This window comes from Leopardus geoffroyi, chromosome A1 (genome assembly GCF_018350155.1).
Source record: "Leopardus geoffroyi isolate Oge1 chromosome A1, O.geoffroyi_Oge1_pat1.0, whole genome shotgun sequence".
Lineage (NCBI taxonomy): Eukaryota > Metazoa > Chordata > Mammalia > Carnivora > Felidae > Leopardus > Leopardus geoffroyi.
The window spans coordinates 195,594,869-195,615,804 of record NC_059326.1 but is presented as its reverse complement, the minus strand read 5'-3'; the positions used below and the strand labels follow the sequence as shown (position 1 = coordinate 195,615,804).

The 20,936-nt window shown below is 46.6% G+C and overlaps 1 protein-coding gene across 4 annotated transcripts in view; it reads right to left on the bottom strand.

The window, feature by feature from the left end:
• Positions 1 to 19,804, bottom strand: part of SLC36A2 (solute carrier family 36 member 2) — a 32,137-nt gene extending 12,333 nt beyond the window's left edge. For 2 of the 4 annotated variants that reach the window (XR_006701071.1, XM_045436872.1), the window contains exons 1-8: positions 19,349 to 19,804; positions 18,274 to 18,480; positions 15,214 to 15,304; positions 14,568 to 14,656; positions 13,927 to 14,022; positions 9,287 to 9,371; positions 6,266 to 6,484; positions 4,665 to 4,763 (exon numbers count right to left, since the gene is read on the bottom strand). Coding sequence is in view for 1 of the 4 variants with exons in the window: in XM_045436872.1 (XP_045292828.1) it covers positions 4,665 to 4,763; positions 6,266 to 6,484; positions 9,287 to 9,371; positions 13,927 to 14,022; positions 14,568 to 14,656; positions 15,214 to 15,304; positions 18,274 to 18,437 (843 nt within the window). In the remaining 3 variants the exon portion in view is untranslated. Of the gene's footprint in view, positions 1 to 4,664; positions 4,764 to 6,265; positions 6,485 to 9,286; positions 9,372 to 13,926; positions 14,023 to 14,567; positions 14,657 to 15,213; positions 15,305 to 18,273; positions 18,577 to 19,348 lie in introns of those variants that run through there. The other 2 variants (XR_006701081.1, XR_006701082.1) reach the window with 2 other exon arrangements.
• Between the last annotated feature and the right edge of the window lie 1,132 nt (positions 19,805 to 20,936).

The following is a 20,936-nucleotide window of genomic DNA, read 5'->3' as shown; positions in this document are numbered from 1 at the left end:
GGATGGTGGTGATGGTTGCCCAATAATGTGAATGTACTTAATGCATGGTGAAGATGGTAAGTGTTGTGTCAGGTGTATTTTACCACAATAAAAGACGAAGGAAGGAAGGAAGGAAGCAAGGAAGGAAGGAAGGAAGGCCGGCAGGCCTGGACTCACAAGATGAGCCCTGGAACATTCAGAGCTGGAAGGGCTGTTCGGGTTGTTCAGACCAAGGAGCTCAGTGCCCTGGGGCAGCCCCATCTGGCTAGCAGAAGCATTTTGTTAGGCCAGCATAGCCTTTTAGACAATTGAAGGTGAATGCCTTTGGGCACAATATTCTGGCCCCATTCACCAGGCCCACCTCTCCCCTCTTTGACATATACCTGGCCTCTTTGCCCACATTGCCCGCTAAAGGCATTTGAGTTTGAGACTTCCGATTCTAGTGCATTTGCTGCTTTCTGTCCAGAAGGGGAGGCTGAGACTCGGCTTACACAGTGAGCCGGTGACAAGAGTTGGGACTGGGGGTTCTTGGTTCCCCAGCAGGACATTCCCCTGCACACCGCGTTCTCAGGATCCTTTTTCCCCACGTGTATATCTGGCCCTAAGAGCGTCCGAGTTGAGACCGCCTACCTGGAGCCTGCTGGGCACCCCGAGGTCACGTCTATCTTTGGAACCAACCTTCTGGCCTTCCATCCCATATACGTTCCTCCTTAGGTTTCTCTCGGCTGACAGTCCGCTTCCACCTTCTCCTTCTCCTTGATCAGGCCGTGGGTAAAGCGCACTCTACACACACCATTAGGCTGATCTGTGCTTCAGTTTCTGTATCTGAAAACTTATCTGTTGGAATTTTTTTTTTTTTTTTTTTTTTGAGATTTACGTGAGGACCGTAATGGCATACAGTAAGGGCTTAGTAAATGTTAACTGTTCTTGTTTTTAATACTGTGAAGACCACATCTCTATGACGATGGAGCCTATATAATTCTTATTTTGCAGATGAAGACTGTGGCAGACTGGGGCTGTCCCCCAAAGTTCAAGTACTTGCTTCTATCCAATCTTGACTGTACCCCTCCAGCACTGGATATATTTATTACTCGGTAGGACCTTAGCATCTACTCCCTTGTACTGTTGACTCCTTTTTTTGTCCTATACGCATCCCAGCTCCATGCAAATGGAAAATGCTTGAGGGGAATGCCATGTCAGGGTCATGGTTGTGTCTTTCCACTTTCCTCCAGATGAGGGGCAGGCTCCTAGCTGCGGCAGGTGCTCAGGAAAATGTCTGGGGGATTATATGGAAAGCGAACAATCCAACCTGAGTTCTCCCACCCTGCAATACATTTTTGTTTTTAATTTTTAAATGTTTTATTCTTTATTTTTGACAGAGAGAGACAGAGCATGAGCAGGAGAGGGGCAGAGGGAGAGGGAGACACAGAATCTGAAGCAGCTCCAGGCTCTGAGCTGTCAGCACAAAGCCCGATGTGGGGCTTGAAACTCACGAATTGCGAGATCATGACCTGAGCCAAAGTCAGACACTCAACGGACAGAGCCTCCCAGGTGCTCCTGCAATACATTTTTGCTGCATAAATTCTCCAGGCTCACAATGACTTTTTTACTCAGTAGCTGGATTTCTCCTTCTCTCCTTTCTCCTCCCACAATCAATCAAGGAGATAAATGGCCATTCACATAAAGTGGGAAGTCCCTGGACTGGGAGTAAGGAGTGCTTGGTTTTAGCCACAGCTGCAGCTGTTCCCGGCTGGTGACCTGACTCAAGCCCCTTTCCTGTCAGGGCTTAGGCTCCTCTTCTGTAAAGTTGGAGACTGGGCTAGAAGATTTCTAGTGGTAATCTGAACTCTGATACTGATCATCATTAGTATCTAGTAGGTGTTTGATACTTACTGAACAATTACTTCCATCATTAGCTGGGGAATTAGAGTTCAGAGGGTAACCCATGGCTGAAGTAAGATTCCAGCATAGTCTGCCTCCAAAGTCATTTACTCAACCACGGCACTCTGCTTTTTGCCATGAGTATCCAACATTCTAAATATAAAGTGCTTCCATTTCCATTAAGATGGTGTAAGCACGTTCCACCATAGCTCTCTTCCTGATTAAACCTAAAAGCCCTGGGCAGGATACTCAAAACAACTACCCAAGGACTCTGAAAAGTATGAAGAGGGTCCCTACTTTTTTGTTTCCTTTTTTACTCTCAACGCCACACTCCCAGGGCAAGTCCCCATCACAAAGCAGCATCTTGGTGGACCAGTGACTGTGGTGGTCACACAGGCACCTAAAAATCCGACACAAGCTTTTCTCTTTGAGCAAAGGAACTAGGGGAGGGGGACTTGGGGGTCTATAGAATGTAGGGGTAAATCAGCACTGGTATATAATTTGCAGGGTCTAATGCAAAATGATAATGCAGGGCACCTTGTTCAAAAATCAAGAATTTCAAGATGATGAAGGCAGAGCATTAAACCATGTACGGGATCCTTCCAAAGACAGGTCTCTATGTGATTGCACAGGTTACATGTCCATGAAGAAGGCCCTGGAAGGAATCCCTATTCATTCATTCATTCGTTCGTTTTTATTTTAGTTTTTCCCTCTCTTTTCTCTCAGTGCTTAACCCCAATCAGACTCAGTCACAGGAAGTTTGCATTGCACTATAGGGAGGCTAAAACCCTAGCTTTCTAGCCAGAGAACCAGAAAAAAAAAAAGCCACTGGAAGCTGATGAGTGTGCAGGAAAACATGGATAGGAGGATGCTGGAGAAACTGATCTCCTGCATCTGTGGGTGAAGTCCTGGGCTCAGCCCTAAGTTGTGCATGTATGGAAATGGGATGTGAAAGATCAAAACATTATTTAAAGAAATGAAAGAAGACCCAAATAAATGGAAAGACATCCCATGTTCATGGAGGACAATACTGTAAAGATGCAAAGGCAATTCAATGGAGAATGAACAGTCTTTTCAACAGATGATGCTGGAACAATTGGCCATCCTATTAAACAAAAATGAACTCCAATGTATAAACATCTTTAACAAAAATTAACTCAGAATGGATCACAGATATAAATGTACGATAAAATTATAAAATATTTAAAAGAAAATATAGGGGAAAATCTTTGTGGACTTATGTTAGACAAAGTGGTTTTAGATAAAACATCAAAAGCAGGATCCATAAAACTAAAATTTTGATCTATTGGACTTCATCAAATCTTAAATCTTTTGCTCTATGAAAGGCACTGCTAAGAGAACGAAAAGACAAGCTACAGACTACAGAAAATATTTGCAAATTATATATCCAATAAAGGACTTGCATTTGGAATATGTATAGAATTCTTACAATTCAACAACTGTTAGGTCATTTCCAGTTTATGACTATTATGAACAATGTTGCCATTGTCATAAATTGGAAACAACCTAGCTGCTCTTCAACAGGTAAACTGATAAAACAAATCGCGGTATTGCCCACACAGTGGATGTTCAGCCATCGAAAGCAAGGAGCTATTGATGGATGCAACAACACAGATGATCTTTTAAAAAAAAAAAAAAATATATATATATATATATATATATATATACACATATATATATATATGTATATATATATATATATAAAGTCTATTTGAGAGAGAGAGAGAGAGAGAGAGAGAAAGGGCACTCATGTGCATGTATGCACAAGCAGGGGAGGGGCAGAGAGTGAGACAGGGAGAGAGAGAGGATCCCAAGCTCCGATGCGCGGCTTGAACTCACGAACAGTGAGATCATGACCTGAGCCGAAATCAAGAGTTGGGTGCTTACCCAGCTGAGCCACCCAGACACCCCACAACACAGATAATCTTACATGCAGTCTCAAAAGGTTACATACAGGGGCGCCTGGGTGGCTCAGTCCGTTGGGCGGCCGACTTCGGCTCAGGTCACGATCTTGCGGTCCGTGAGTTCGAGCCCCGTGTCGGGCTCTGTGCTGACAGCTCAGAGCCTGGAGCCTGTTTCAGACTCTGTGTCTCCCTCTCTCTGACCCTCCCCCGTTCATGCTCTGTCTCTCTCTGTCTCAAAAATAAATAAACGTTAAAAAAAAAAAATTAAAAAAAAAAAAAAAGGTTACATACAGCATGACCCCATGTGTATGACATTCGGGAAACAATAAAACAATAGAGACAGAGAACAGAAAGAGGGTGGTTGCCAGGGGTCGGTGTGGGGGGGGGGGGGGGAGAGCAGACTACAATGGGAGCAGCACAAGGGTTTTTTTTTGTGGTGAGGGAGTTGTTCTGTGTCCTGATTGTGGTGTATCTATGACTCTATGCATTTCCCAAACTTAGAGAAATGTACACTCTCCCCAAGTGATTGCACTGTATGTAAACTAAAAGTAAACAAAAATTACATGCACAGCACTTCCCTTCCTCAAGTGTGGAAGCACAAACTATATAATAATCCATCGTAAGCGTGTAGTACTTTCCAGCTTAAAACTCCTTTTGTTTGCTTCATTACATCCTGTAAATTGTATACCTCCGTTTGCCTTGCTTTTAAAAGATTAGGAAACACATGTTGGCATGAAGATAAATGTTTAATAGACGTATTGGGACAAGAGGTTACTTTCTCCTATGTGCACACAGAAACCCAGAAACCCAGAGCTCCCGGCTCCTGTTCAGAAGGCCACCCACAGCACCGGGGAAAGGCTACCCCAATTCCAACCTTACCACGCCAATGCTTTCAAATGAAAAAATGGCTGTTCCAAAGAACAGAGGATAGGTCTTCCAACTTGCTACCAGTGGCAACCGGCTGGGGTCTGGAATTTCCTACGGGAGAGAGAAATGTAGTAGGACCTTTATTCTTAAAGCGTGTTTGGGCTCATTTAAGAGGGGAATATTCTGACAGTAAATCTGAATTAAAAAACAAAAACAAAACCAAAAACGAATGTCAAGAAATTCAGAAAACTTCAAAAGGAAGTAGGCACCAAAGCTGATTTTAACACCACACGATACCGAAGAGCCAGAGGAAAGAGACATGGAGGTATTCAAAGTACTGAAGGGTCAGGACCTCATGATGTGAGTATGGCTTACCAGAATCCTCCAGAAGAAAATCTTACACACCACAGGTTGGTACCAGCCTGAAATGCCCTTGGACACTTGGTATGTACCAGAGGTTAGGGGTGACAGAAAGTGCTGTGTCTATAGTTTCAGTGATATTCTAGGGAGTCCAAAGTAGTTAGATAGATATGAAAGTCCCCTTTTATAGATCCTCAATGAGTTATAAATTGAAGGGAAGAAAAGTACTGGAATAAATATTTTATGTGCCCTGTGACCTGGAATGTGACACCAATTACAGAGCTATTTCTCTAACTGGGCCACCTCAGGAATGGTCTAAAAATGACTCGAAGGTAGCTATCTCATTAGGAAATTCACTTTTGTAGGATTTATTAATATATTGTCTTAAGGAATATAAGACCGATTTGTAGTCCTCCTACAACACTTAACTAATTTGTTATTTTTATTAAATTCCATGGACAAGGGGCGCCTGGGTGGCTCAGTCAGTCAAGCGTCCGACTTCAGCTCAGGTCACGATCTCACGGTCCGTGAGTTCGAGCCCCGCGTCGGGCTGTGGGCTGATGGCCCAGAGCCTGGAGCCTGGTTCCGATTCTGTGTCTCCCTCTCTCTCTGCCCCTCCCCCGTTCATGCTCTGTCTCTCTCTGTCTCAAAAATAAATAAACGTTAAAAAAAAATTTAAAAAAAAAATTCCATGGACAAGATAATTTTTTTCTTGTGACTTCTGAAAGAGAATAACATCTGAAAGGTATGAGGTAGGCCAAGGGTTTAAATTTCTATGTAGCCTTGTCCAATAAATACAATTAGAAAGGATGGAAAAGTAGAAATTGAGGGAAAATCAGTATCCATAGTTCAACCTCAAAGGCATCATAATTTGCATTGTGACAGATTTGCTTGTGGTCTTCTGAGATTAGTCTCTGTGATAATAGGATCCAGTAGGGGATCCTATTTTTCATTTGCCTTTTGCTGCTATCTAACCATTAGAGGAATGGTCTGTAGTTCGCCAATCAAGATGTTTTCCTTACAGAGTATAATTTTTTTCAAAGCCCAGAATTTGACAAGTATTGGAGAAGCAATATAAAAGAGGAGATACCGAGAAGAAGGAGACTGCGCAGAGACACCTTTGCGGAAAAAAGGGTACAATGGTACTAGGCTGGAGAGTCAGGTACATACCTACCCTCAGGGCTGGCTCTAGGCAGGTATCTAGAGAAAAGTCTCTGCCCACTGGAGGGGTCAGGTGTGTGGTGTGCACTAACCTGGGCAATATACTGGGTGATGATGATCAAGCTGACCAGCATGCTGATGTTGGCCAACATGGAGAAGACGGTCAAGACCCTGAGGTTTCGGATGAGGACCAGCAGCACCAGGAAGGGCAGGAAGGCAAGCATGTAGAGTCGAGAGTCCATGGTGGGCGTCAGAATCACTGTCTCATTGTAATGGCAGTTGTTGGTGGTGCCATTAACTGCTTCCACTACCTGAGGAAGAAATGGGAAAAGCAAGGGGGAAGATTCAATGCATCTGTTGGCCACACGATGAGCTTAGTGCGTGGCCCATAATCAAGTCCCTCACAAAGAGCTGGAATGTCTCACATGCCAGGGCCTCACAATGAGTTAGGGTGGGTGTCTCTTTTGCTTATAACCAAAAAACCCATCGCTTACTGTTTCTTAATTGGACCAATACTGGCATTCTGAGTGAGAGAATTATTCTTTGTCAGGACTGCATTCACTGCAGGACATTTAGAGTCCCTGGACCCCACCCAATAAAAGCTATTTGCATCCCCCAATCATTGTGATGCACAAGAAACACCCCTCTGCACACAATACAAACATCCCCTGGTAAAGTCAGGGGGAATGGGGGAGAAGAGGGTTGGTACTACCCTCATTTAGAATCAGCCTGAATTAACTGATACAGTTGTATTCTGCAAGCAATACAATTAAAACAATTAGAAACTAGAGTTAGGCAAGAAGAAAACGTAAAAGCAATGATAATCTCAGTACCCGTTGGTAGCCAGGGTAATGTCCTGGTATATATTCATCTATGCATTTTCTTGTCTTTTTTTAAAAAAAATGTTTAAATGTTCTTATTTTTGAGAGAGAGAGAGAGAGAGAGAGACAGAGAGAGAGAGAGAGAGCATGCACACATGGGGGAGGGGCAGAGAGAGAGGGAGACACAGAATCCGAAGCAGGCTCCAGGCTCTGAGCTGTCAGCACAGAGCTTGACGCGGGGCTCAAACCCATGAACCCTGAGATCATGACCTGAGCTAAGTCGGACGCTTAACCTACTGAGCCACCTAGGTGCTCCCCATTTATGCATTTTCTATACCATATCACAAATTACATGTATCATATGCATCCTTTTCATTTTATAAGACTGCAATCACAGCATACGCTCTTATTTTGAAGTCTCCTTTTCATTTAACGTACCACAGCTACTTGAATGAACGATTAAGTCTATTTTTTTTCTGATTCCTCACTACAATAGGAAAAATATTTGGCACATTAGCCAGCACTCATGGTCCTCTATACTGGGCACCATTCAATCTGGAAGGCTCTTCCTCTCCCAAAGCCTACACCTTCTACAACCAATTTTATTGCCTCTCCTGGCCAAGTCCTGCACATTCCTGCCTCCAGGTGTTCATGCCTCCCTTCTCGGCTGCCAGAACCTCTCCTCCAACCTTCCTTCAATACCCAGCCCAGATGGACCTCCACAAGGGAGACTTCCCTTGCTCTAATGATCTTTTCTGCCCCCATGTATTTTGCCCCTTAAGTTCACAATTAAGCAGCCCTGCCCTCAGAGTGTTGTCAGTGGTGTCCTGACCCAGCACCAAAATACACTGATGCTAACTTTTTAGTTTTTAGAACACATTCTACTGAGCCTGCAAACTCTTCAAGTGAATGCTTGCTATGTCTTTAGACAGAGATGATAACGTTCAGCAGACTGATTTCCAAGCGGCCATCTGACGACATATTTTCAGAGCCTTCAAACAATCAAATTCTTTGACCCCATAATTTTACCTTAAGGAAATAAAGGGGGATACAAACATTGCCACAGATTTTAGTAGAAAAACAAAGGGAAAAAAAAGAAAATATCCAACGACAGAAGACTAAGTCATGGCTAATCTGTGTGATGAAATATGAAACTAGCAGAAGTTATATTTAAAAATATAAGGACATTACAAAAGGCTCACCAGCTGATACTAACTTAAAACAATAACCTGAGTGGTTGAATTAACAATAATTTTGTTTCATTTTGAAAAGCAATATGGTATGGTGTTCAAGAACTGGAGCTCTGATGTCAAAAGGCCTGGATTTTTGACTGTGCTTCTGTGATCTTGTATACATTATAGTTCACAGCTTTAGTTTTCTCATCTGCGAAATGGGAACAGCCACAGTACCTACTCTGATAAGGCTATGGAGAGAACTGAAATGAGGGGAAGCCCATATCGTGCTCCCTGTTCCTGACATAGAACAGAGGTTAACTCTGAACGCTTACTATTTTTTCCTTCTAACTTCTTTACATTTCTAAATTTCTAAATCATTGACTAAGGATGGCCTTTGTTACTACCCATATTATTTTGCTTATATTGCTACAAGATAACTTCTGGGCTAGATCAAAACGACATCCTAGAGACAACAACTGTTAAACCAGAGGTTAAGACGCTAAAGGTAGATAAAGATGGTCCAAAGAATGGGGCGCCTGAGTGGCTCAGTCGGTTAAGGGTCCAGCTTCAGCTCAGGTCATGATCTCACAGCTCATGAGTTCAAGTCCTATGTCAGGCTCTGTGTTGGCAGCTCAGAGCCTGGAACCTGCTTCAGATTCTGTCTCTGTCTCTCTCTGCCCCTCCCCTGCTCATGCTCTGTGTCTCTCAAAAATAAATAAACATTAAAAAAATTAAAAAAAAAAAAAGATTGTCCAAAGAAGATTAGATATCATCCAAAAAGGACCATATCCGTTTTAGGAGAGTTAAGGGTGATTAAACTCCAAGGCTGGACAACTGACAAAATCCAAGGTTCCTTCCAGCTCAGTTTTAGAGACAGGCTTTGAGAATGGGTCCAAGGCACCTGACCAAGGGTACTATGAAAAAAGTAACCACTTGTAGAACAGACACATGAACTGGGGGAAGTCTGGGTTCTTTGATAACATCTAATTTAACTTCCTTTGTTGTACTGATGAGGACACTAGGAGCCCAAGAGAAGAAGCCACATTTGCTGAACAACTAAATGAGGACCCTCCTCTTCCACGTCCTTTTCCCTTCCACCTTCTCTAGAAGACTCTACCTGTTTTAAATTATCAGCCAGAAACACAACGTACACACAGCAGAAGCCCAGCTGGGTGACTATAAGGAAGAAGCTCACGATACGCCTGGAAGAGAAGGGAGAGAGAGAAAATGCGTTATAAAAGAAGAGTTGATTTGTCAATTCGATGTCTGTCCCGAGGGCTTGGCGTCCCTGTACCAGCACCCTCCGTTCTGCTACCTCAATCAACAATGGGGCAGTAAGAAGTGAGGTAACGACAGTTCTTTTTAAAAAATGTTTCTCAACCATCCCCACACTCTCAGCTCAGCAAGTGGTGAGATTCTTTGTGGTTAGGAACCTCCCCCATCCCTGGCTCTGTGGCATTCCTCATAATCGATACTAAATTGATGTAGGGCAGTAGGCACCACATTTTTAATTAGCTATCATTAACATTAAAATTTTTTCCACCAGGTGCCAGACACCTCATTAGGCTCTGAGGAAACACAAATAACACGTGGCGCCCTCCTCTAGGGGTTCATAGAGTCGTGGGTGAGATGGACAAAAAGGAATATGGCACCGAGGGCCACGGTGAAAAGGACACTTTCCCCAAATTATAGAGCAGAGAGCCTTCCTAGAAAAACCAATACCTCGGCAGGAATCCCTTGGGGAGGGGAAGAAAGAGAGATATTTTAAAAAAGAAGACGAGGAGGAGGAGATGGAGAGGAAGAAGTGAGGAAAGCATTTCAGCAGAGGAATTAGGCAGATTTCTCTGGCCGTGCGGAATCCATTGGAGGGGGCAAGACTCAGGATGGGAAGACTGGATAGGAAATTCTTACAAGAACAGAGGTGTCCAGCAGCCTGGACAAAGACAAAGGCATTAAAACATTTTAAGGCGTACCAGGGATCTAGAACTTAAATAACCTGTTGACCACCTACATCTGGGGGAAAGGGAAAGGAAATGATGAAAGGTGACTGGTGGGCTTTGGCTCAGACAACAAAACGAACTGGAAGGAAGGAACAGGTTTTAGGAGAAGGGCATGGATTGACACATTCAGTAACTGAATTATTGAGCCTGAGGTTCCTAGAAGAGACATTCAGGAGACCACTTATATAGACAACTTATATATAAGGAGACCCTTATATAGGGTCTGGAACTGCTGATTTGTCAGTAATGGATAAGGTCTTGAGAAGGCAGGTCAGTGATGGGGAGTGTGTGGGGGGAGGAGAAGAGACGGCAGAGTTCCAAACCCTAGAGAACACCAATATTTAAAGGGGAGACAGAAACAAAGGAGCCTGCAATGAAAGCAAAGGACTGGCCAGAGAGGTAGGTGGGAAACTAGGAGTGGGGAGAGGGTTTAGTAGAAGGCCAAGGAAGAGGGTTTAGTAGAAGCCAAGGGAGAGGGTTTAGTAGAAGCCAAGGGAAGAGAGAATGTTTGAAGAAGAGAATAGCCAGTTGTACCCACACTGTTGAGAGGCTCTCTAGGGCAAAGAAGGTGCAATAAAGAGGCCTTTTAGGACACTGGTGGAAAGAGCGTCAACAGAAGTGTAAGGACAGAAAATCTCGGTGACCCACGGAAGTGGTGTGAACCAGATGTACGGAAGCAAAGTCAGAGGGTGTGCTGTTCTTTCACGGAGCTAAGTGTGAGTCCGGGCTTGATGGGCCCATTCCTTCCATTCATCACTGTAGACCCATTGCCTAGAACACATCCTGACACACTGCAGGCATTCAGTACATAACTGCTGAATAAGCAGCTGCTGAATGTAAGATAGGATGGTTGCTGGAGGATGGCGTGAGGTCCAGGAAACTTTATGAGTTTATTTCATTATTTTTAAGATGGCGATGCATGAGTGCATTTAAATGTTGAGAGGAAGAGACCACGGATCAAAATAGAAGTTCAAGTTATAGGAGAGGGGATGATTCGTGGAGCAAGGGCCCCAAGAAGAGCAGGAAAAGCTGCTTTAACTTCATTTTAATTTTAACTAGGCTCAGGGCACTTGGGTGGCTCGGTCGGTTGAGCATCCTACTTCAGCTCAGGTCATGATCTCATGGTTTGTGAGTTCAAGCCCTGTGTCAGGTTCTGTGCTGACAGTTCAGAGCCTGGAGCCTCCTTCAGATTCTGTGTTTCCCTCTCTCTCTGCCCCTCCCCTGCTCATGTTCTGTCTCTCTCTCAAAACTGAATAAACAGCAAAAAAAATTAAAAAAAATTTTTTTAACCAGGCTCCACACCCAGTGTGGGGCTTGAACTCATGGCCCTGAGGTTAAGAGTCGCATCTTCTACTGACTGAGCCAGCCAGGCAAATGCTGCTTAATATGTCCCATGATGAGTACAAGGATTTGAGGGGTAAGTGATAGGGGAAGCCTCCTCTTGGCTCACACTCTGGGAAAGTTCTGGTTATCGTCCCAAAGTCTTCCCTCGTCCGCTCAGAGGCTGAATTTATTGATTCAGTATGTGAACAGGCTTTGGGCCGAAGGAGGCCCCAGACCCATGATGGTCTGTCGACTACATTACATGAGAGGGCACAGCGCAGGGACTGTAATGGTGTAGGGTATCCGAATTCAACAGCGACTTTGGCATACATGGTGCTCAGAAAAGAGTACGCAGACAGGGTGAGGACAGGCCTGAAAACAAAAACGGAAGAGTAGATTTAGCCCCAAGTACCACAGAATGGAAGGGGTTGACTTGTCAGCGTCACCCCTGAAAACAAAAGACAGGAGTTGCCGGAGGAGGACTTCAGCACAGCCAAGGGTCCTTGACGTCTTGGTCTTTCTTCCCTTTTCTTCTCACGATCAATTCTCCCTGAGGGACCTCTTCTGACCCCTGCCACCATGGCTGATGACTTTGGTTCTGTATCTCTTGCATGAAGATATGTTCAAATCCATATATATCACTACCCACCTGCCATCTCCACTTGAACTTCAAACTCAACTTGTCCAAAACGGAAGTCCTCAGAAATCTGAGTCAACCTTGCCTTTCCTTTTCCCACAGTCCACGGTCCAAAGCATAACCAAATTCACTTTTCCCTATCCCTATTGCCACCAGCTTGGTCCCAGCTGTCACTGCTATCTGCCTTGATATTGTCAATAGCCTTCTCATGGGTCTCACTAAATCTATGGTTGGTCGCTTACAATGTATTCTCCTAACAGAAGATTTTTTAAAAAGATTTTTTAAAATGTTTTTTATTTATGGAGTACTTGGGTAGCTCAGTTGGCTAAGTGTCTGACTTCAGCTCAGGTCATGGTCTCACAGTTTGTGAGTTCGAGCCCCACATTGGGCTCTGTGCTGACAGCTCGGAGCCTGGAGCCTGCTTTGGATTCTATGTCTCCCTGTCTCTCTGCCCCTCCCCTGCTTGTGCTCTCTCTCTGTCTCAAGAATAAATAAACATTAAAAAAAAAATTTTTTTTAATGTTTTTTTATTTGAGAGAGAGATTGAGAGAGTGTGAGTGGGAGAGAGGCAGAAAGAGAGAGAGAGAGAGAGAGAGAGAATCCCAAGTATGCTCTACACTGGCAGCACAGAGCTCGACGTCGGGCTTGATTCCACAAACCATGAGATCATGACCTGAGTTGAAATCAAGAGTCAGACACTCAACGGACTGAGCTACCTAGGCGTCCCAAAGCCAGAGAGATCTTTAAACAATACAAATATGATCATTTGCCTGATTAACACACTCCGGTGGCTTCCTGGTTGTTTTGAAGAAAAGAACAAAACCTTTAGGAGGGTCTAAAAGGTACAGGTTACTTGGGCCCCTGGGTCATTCCTCAGTGTCATCTCCTTGATTCTCTGCCCTCAAGCTACCTAAGTATTTCTGTGCCTTGAAACTGTCATGCATACTTTTGTGCTTCAGACCTTCACACCCTGCTCTTCCTTCTTCCTAGAAGGCCGTCCAGGCTCCTGCCCACTTCCCCTAGGTAATTCCTCATACTCAAGAATTCTTCCCTTCTGGGCTCATCTCAACTGTTCCATCTTAGGCAGCCCACATGAGCTCATGCGCATCTCCTTACCTGCCCGGTAGCAACTAGTATTTTTTTTTAACTTTTTTCCTAAAGTTTATTTATTTATTTTGAGAGAGAGAGAGAGAGAGAGAGAGAGAGAGAGAGAGAGAGACAGCATGAGTGGGAGAGGGACAGATAGAAAGGGAGAGAGAGAATCCCAAGCAGGCTCCACACTGTCAGCACAGAGCCCAATGTGGGGCTCAAACTCACGAACTGTGAGATCCTGACATGAGCCAAAATCAAGAGTCAGGTGCTTAACCAACTGAGCCACCCAAGGCACCCCAGAAACTAGTATTTCTTTCCTTCATCACACTTATCCCAGTGGTTATTAAGTGACTGTCTCCTAAACTGTATAACGCTTGTCTTTGCCACTGGATTATGGGTTCTTTGAGAGCAAATCCTCCTTGCCTTGCTCTCCACAGTATTTCCAGGGCCTAGTACATAGTACAATTGGACAAATGCAGTTTAATAAATAAGCAAACAGTATTAAAGCTGCAAGACAAAGGAATGGGCACCCTGTCACTGGAGGGGGGCTGGATTGGGAAGATTGCCAATGAACCCCGTCCATGTGGAAAGTCCAGTATTCTGTGCCACACGAGCCAGCTTTCCAGGGAAGAAGGCATCCCTGACAGCCACACATGTCCTCCTCCTGTACCTTACTCCACTTCAGGTAAAGCAAGAACAAGGTACCTTCCCCAGTGGGCATGGCTCCGGAGCCAGGCGCTGGGGCTGGCTTCCAGTCCGTGCAGTACTGTGTCGCCATAGTCCATGAAGGGCTTGTTAAGCCTGTGGGAGAAAGTACACACACAGTTACCAAGAGGCACTTTAACCTAAGATCATGTACTGAAAAGTCAGGAGACACACAGCAAGGCAGGACCCCGCTAGAGTGGAAAGAACACTGGGGCAGAGACCCAAGTCCTAGTTCAGACTTAGATACCTGGAGGTACTTCTTGGGTGGCTTGTGTTCCTTCCCTGTCAAATGGGGTGGTTACTACATGACAAGGGTAATAATGCATACCTCACGTGGGCACAGTAGTTTTCAAGTCCATGATCCCAGTGGATTCTCATCACAGTTCTCTGAGGCAGGGTTAGGCATGGATTGTTTATGCCTGATTTCCAGATGAGCCAAGCAGATAAGCCCAGTGGCCTGATCAGTATCACCTATTGAGTCATATGGCAGAGCCTCGCCTTAGATCCCTGTCCCACTGCTTTTCTCTTTTCCTTGGCCTTCTTGGACGAAATTCAGAACTCTGGCTTATTTAGGAGGTTTCTGGGATGTCCCTGAGACCCGAGTATCAAAGGAATCACCGGGAGGATGCTGTTCTCCTTACCTGTGGCAGAAGCGCCGGGCACACTTGACCAGGATGTGCATACAGTGGCAGGCGATGAAGCCCATTGCCAGCAAACTGAGCGGACCCATCTGGAAGAAGGGGGAGTCAAGGGAAATGGGAAGAGAGAAGAGGATGGATTTATGAAGAGCACTGCAAGGAGATACCTGGTAGCACAGACGCCATTCAGCACTCGAGGGCCTTTCCAGCAAACTGCTTTGCAAGTCCCTGCTTGCTAAAGCAGCAGCAGCTATTCTTTCGAATATAATCTCAAGTGGTACTCCGATAAAGTACCTAAAGCAATTCCAGTGGGTGTTATGGTGGGAGTAGGGGGCTTCTTCTGAGACCCCCTACTGAGCGCTAGTGCTCCATAGGACACAACTGGAAAACTAGTCATATTCCAACCCCTGCGTCCTACAAGGGAGAAAATGGAGTCCCAGAGAAGGGACAGAGTGGCCAAGGCCACTCAGAGTCTGTGGCAGAGCCAGAACTCAAACCCTGGCTAGATGTCTAGACTCTAAGTCTGGACCCAGCTGCCTCCCAGAAAGACTGCTCATTGCAAGCCACTGAAAACCCTTAGAGCCTCTCCTCCCACTTCCCTTCTACAATCCAGTCATACTGGTCCCCCCCCTGCAGCAGCCCCTCTTACCAGGATGCCTGCATTCTTCACAGCCAGGGGAAGTCCCAGGATCCCTGTGCCCATGTTGCCTTTTACCAGGTGAACCAAGGTCTGGAATGCTCTAAAGGAGAAGAGACATGAAGGTGTAGGTGTTTGAAGGTGAGGAGGTCCAACAGGCTCCTCTCACAGCATGCCAACACCAGAGTTCAGCTGGATAGGCGGGCTCCTGGCTATCTCTCGGTCCCCATGGCCTTGACTGGCACCTCTGGGTTACCTGTGGGGTAACCAACCATCTCAGTTTGCCAAAACTCTTCTGGTTTTAGCAGCTAACACTCAGTGTATACGATTCTAATATTTAGTATATAATAGACACTATGCTAAGTACTTTACCCATATTACCTCATTTAACCCCTTGTCAAGACTAGGAAGTAGGTTATTGCTTTTATTTTGCTGATGAGCTGAGCACAAAGATCTTTTTTTTTTTTTTTTTTTTAACGATATGTCCAAAGATAGACTAGGGAGTCAGGATTTGAACCCAGAACTGCCTCAGAGTCCTTGTTCTTTACCCCACTTTCACTGGACTGCCTCCTAGAAATAGGCCCAGACAGATGCATAAAGGGATAATGCTATTTCATAACCGAGGAAACAGAAGCCCAGAAAGGGAATGATCCAAGGTCAGAGAACTAGTAGCTGAAATAGGACTGAACTCAGGGAAAAGGGAAAAGGGCTGGCAGTAAAGAGAAATCATGGTGACTTCTGAATAAATAGGTCAGATGACTTGGGTCTCCAGATGGGGTCTATTGAGACAGGATCATTTGAGGACTGGGCTCCAGAGGAATTTCTTTTGCCCCTCAGGCCAGGACATCAAGCTAGGGAGTGGCTTGCCTCCTTCAACCCCCAACAAAAACAAAACCAAAAACTCAGACCCCTTCTTTAAGACAGACGGGAAGGTTGTGTGAAGGACACCATCAGGGCTAAGTTCCAGGGAGGTGAATTACAAAACAATCTATTGCTATACCTCTTTGTACGTGGACCAGGTTAAACCAAGGTGGGTGTTGGGTTCACATCCACAACTTTAGAAACGCTGGAAGTTCCCTACGGGAGCTTTCCAGCAAGGACACTGACTGTGAAGGACACTGACTGTGATGTGTTCTGGAAGGAGCCTGGTCTCCGAGGTTGGACGAACCCGGGATTAAATCCCAAGGCCACTACTTAACTAGCTGTGTCATCTTGGTCAACTCGTCTACTTTGCTAAGCCTCTGCAAATGTTGGAATGTTGGGAGGAATGATATTTTTAAAGGATTGCCCCAACCACCCTCATCTTTATGTTAATCCCTAGATCCTGTAGCTTTCCAAGGATCTGCCCATCCATTTGTTAAGGGTTAAAGAGAACAATTGAGGGGGAAAGAGGGCGGAGAGTCGTGTGCCTTTCTCTCTCCCTGTGGGTGTCAGCATCGCTGACTGAGCACTTGTGCCGGCTCTCCAATAATAGGCTTGTTTTGCAACAAGGGAAGGGTCAGTAGGTCACATTAGACATTTCTAACCAAAGGACTTAGGAAATCAGAATTTAACTTTGGGCTACTCAGCCAACTTAAAAACTTAGTGGGGTGAGCTGGGCAAAGCACTGGGCTGGGAGGCAGGATACCCATGATTTATAGCCCTAGCTCATTTGTTGACCTTGGACCTTTCTGGGATTCACAGCATCCAGCTATTAAGGGTGCTGTACTTGAGGGCTTTATGCACAAATCACCTCTGCAGCCATCCTGGGAGGAGTGAAATGTCATTTCACAGAAAAGAAACTGGGGCACAGAGAAAGTTCTGTCACTTGCTCAGGCCAGTTAGCAGCTAAGTGGGAATGTGAACTCGGGTGAGCTGACCTGAGTTCCATGCTTGCCTGACTTGTTTCTCTTTCGCTCCAAAAGCCACAGAGGATCCCTCTACTTCTCTCATGCTTTTATTTCTTTGATTCTTGAGTAGCTGAAATTGCCTCCAAACCACGTGTCGGTTTAGGACGTGAGAGCTAGTCTGTTCCCCGAAGGCCTCGGATTGAGAAATATCCCTACTCAGCAGTGGATGGCCCCAAGGCCTGGAGAGTTCACCCTTAGTGTCAGGAATTCACAGCCCCCAGGATTAGCCCCCGGGGTAGCTGAGCCCTGTCTGGTGGAGTCATTGTGTCCACAGGGTCCTGGGCAGCAATGGAAAGGAGCTTTGCTCGCCCTCCCCGCTGCTCGTCCCCTCCCTTCAGGTGTAATTCCCACAGGCAGCCTCTCTAAATTCGTGCTGCGGCCAAATTAGCCCCATTTTGCATATGGGGAAAACTGAGGCTTGGGGAAGGGAGGGTGCAGAATCACAAGGTGAACGCGAGTGTTTTTTCTACTACACCAGTGGGGTCAACAGGTTCTCTTGAAGCGGCGGCACTCTCCACCACGCCACCTCACCCACATTTCCTAAGTGGACTGGCCACTCTGCTTGAGTGGTGGACGCCGAGGTTGCTGAGCCCCGTAGCTTGGCTTCCCCACCTAAACTCCTTCTGCAGACCCTTCCTTGTCATGGTTTGCAAGCCCCCTCCACTCCCAAACACACCCCAAGGAGGTGGAAGAAAGTCTTCCTCATACTGTGCTTTTGATATCCTCACCATTGAAGTAGAGGCCGAAGTAGAGGCCAGGGTAGCTTGAGGATGGGGTGGGTGGTGGGTAAGGCTTGGCTGTCAGTGAGGCCACTGTGGTTTTAAGCCCAGATCTCACCCTCTCCTCTGAGAAGTTGGGGATTCTGCCCCACTTCCCAATGGTCAGGATTGACCAGGAACAAAACTGACGTAGGGCCAGCACTGGATTCTAGCGCCCCTCCTGCCAATGGCCCAGTGCGTGGCCTGGGGTAACTAGGCCTTAACGTCCCCATCTGCACCTGTGGAGGGCGGGACCACAAGTCTCCGCTCTCATCTGGACCCAGTCTCTGACTGCTCCGTTTGTGACCTTGGTTTTCCCATCTGCACAATGGGGTGGGGGTCAGACGCAGCCACTCGAGGGTTTTTGCCAAGGCACGCGTCCGGGCTCGAAGGCAGAAATGGGGGTGGCAGAAAAGAGCACTCACGTTATGCCTGTGGTTTTCTCTAAGCCTGGTGACTCGGAAGGGTGTCCATCCCAGAAACTGGAGTCCTTGCTGTGCAGCCTCTTGGCACTTTTGGGTGGGTACCTGAGGTCCAGTTTGAGGTCAACGGCTCCCTGGGGGCCCCCGGCACTCTTTGTCACGGGCATGACTGCTTCCGAGAGAGGGCTCCGGGTGATGAGGAGGTCTGCTCTGGAAGGAGGCAAGCAGGAAGGTGTCTGTCAGGTGCAAACCCGCAGCTCAGCGGCTTGGCTCCTGCCTCAGCAGGCTCTGGCGGAGCTGGAATGAGGACCCGCCCACCTCCCCCGGAGCGCACTCGTCCTGCCCCAAGGAGCCCAGTGCAAGAGAGGCTGGAGCAGGACAGGCAGGAAGGGATCTGGGAGGGGAGTTACCCACCTCACCTGCACCAGTGACTTCAATACCCATTATTTTAAGAACTCACATTTATGAAGCCCTTCACTAAGAGACAGACGTTCTCCTGAGCGCTTTGCCTACATTTTCTCATTTCATCCTATAAATTAAATACCAAGGAAATCAGACCCAACTAAAGGGACCTGCCTGAGATCACATAGCTAGAAAGTGACAGAGTAGGGACCAGAGCCCAACTCGTCAGGCTTTTTTTTGTTTGTTTGTTTTTTAATGTTTTTATTTATTTTTGAGAGAGAGAGAGAGAGACACATAGAATCTGAGAGAGGGAGACATAGAGACTTGCGCGTGCGCAAGTGGGGGAGGGGCAAAGAGAGAGGGAGACATAGAATCTGAAGCAGGCTCCACGCTCTGAGCTGTCAGCTGTCAGCACAGAGTCCCATGCCGGGCTCGAACTCATGAACCACGAGATCAAGACCTGAGCCGAAGTCCGTTGCTTAACCATCTAAGCCACCCGGCAGGCTTTTTAACTAACACCTTATTTCTGTCTCCAAGGGAATCCTATACATCCCATCTCCTTATTCATCCCAGGTTGGGGGCTCCACTTCCCACTGGCTGACATCTGTTGTAAGGCCTCCTTCCGGGTGCTTCCCTTTCTTGGGAAAAGTTGGGAGAAAAAAGAGCCAGCACTCACCCACCTCCAGAAGCTTCTTAGCTTTTGTGGAGCTCCAGGGAGAGAGCCGTGAGGGTTCTTTCGGAAAAGGCAGAGGCTGTAACAACCCCCAGCCACATTTCACTGGGTAGGACACTGGCGCCTGGAGAGCACGTGATTTGCCTAAGGTCGCACATGACATTCAGGATTGAACTCCCGTAGCTAAAGAAGGCCTTGAGGGGGTTTCTCTAGTGTTCCAAGCTCTGTCATTATCTCTGCTTCAGTGACAGATGAACAGGCCAAGATTTCCTCCTTCCTTCAAAATTATAGCATTTTACTCAAGCCACACCGCTCCCTGTACCATCATCTCATGGGCCAAAGGCTTTGCTCCAATGATCTCTCAGCTAACTGGTGGCGTCTGAGACAGATTTGTCCAGGCCCTCCCTTCCACGGGACTCCTTCCAAGGTCCTGGGTGCAATTGTGAATTTGTAATTTTGTATTCTTATTCCGAAAGAGGCCCTTTCCACCCCTTACCGACACCCCCCACCCACCAAGTGGCTTAATCGTCAGGCTCCCAAAAACCTGGCTACCTCTCTGCGGAGCGTTGCCACTTTGTTTTTACAGATGTGGAAACTGAGGCTTAGAGAGGTAAAGAATAGCATGCCCGAGGTCACAGCCAATCCTGGGCAGAGTCCCAAATCTACCCTAGCCAGATCTTTCTGTCTCTGAGGCCTGTGGCCCTGACCACTACATTGACCCCTTGGTTTGAATCCCGGCCCCACCCTTAAGCTTCTTGCCCTGAATCGACTGAGACACTTGCTGTGGTTTGAGAAACGCCCTCTCTTCGCTAGTCTGGCACCGTCTGTGGGACAGCAGGCTGCAGCCTCTGGTCTGTCCAGCCGCAGCACGGAGACTCTACAATTCGATGCTAATCTCGGCTCTCACCCCACCAATAGATCTGTGTGCCCGCTTAAGCAACAAGATGGAGAAATAAGATTGTCAAGGAGCTTGAGATGTTTGGATATGGGGCCAGTTCCTGTTTTCCTCCTCAGGTTGTGAGACGCCTGAGCTCGTCTTCGGACCTTTGGGAAAGGAGCTGCTGGAATCCGGGACTTGGCTGGGGCTCTTCCCAGGCATCCTCAGCTAAAAGGAAACTGGCAGAGTGCTGCCCATAGACCTCCACCTTGCTGTGCCACCTGCCAGCTGGCCAGAGGTCTTCTTCCAGGATGGGGGGGGGGCCCTCCAAACAAGCCCTTTGACACTGGCCCAGGCACCTGTAGCTCTTGGTTCCACGGTGGCTCTTAACCACGAATCTGCGGTGACGCTGGGAAAGGTATTGCTCCTCTCTCTGTCCCCGCTGTGTGAAAAGGATACAAAGTGGTAGGGGATTTCCAAAGTGCTGAGGACCCCAGGGCTTGTGTTTTTCATCCCCACGGGATGCTGAGCTGCACACCCAGCTTCCCTTGTTGGGACACAAGCAGCTACTCACTCGGCATCTCCATAGAGGGTGGAATAAATGGGACTTAAACAGCGATAATCATCTTTTCTGACCCTTTACAGTAAACAGAGGGCCTTGTTTCTTTGATTCTTTGATGGCAGTTTGGAAAGCTGGAGGGTGTCAGAAGCATC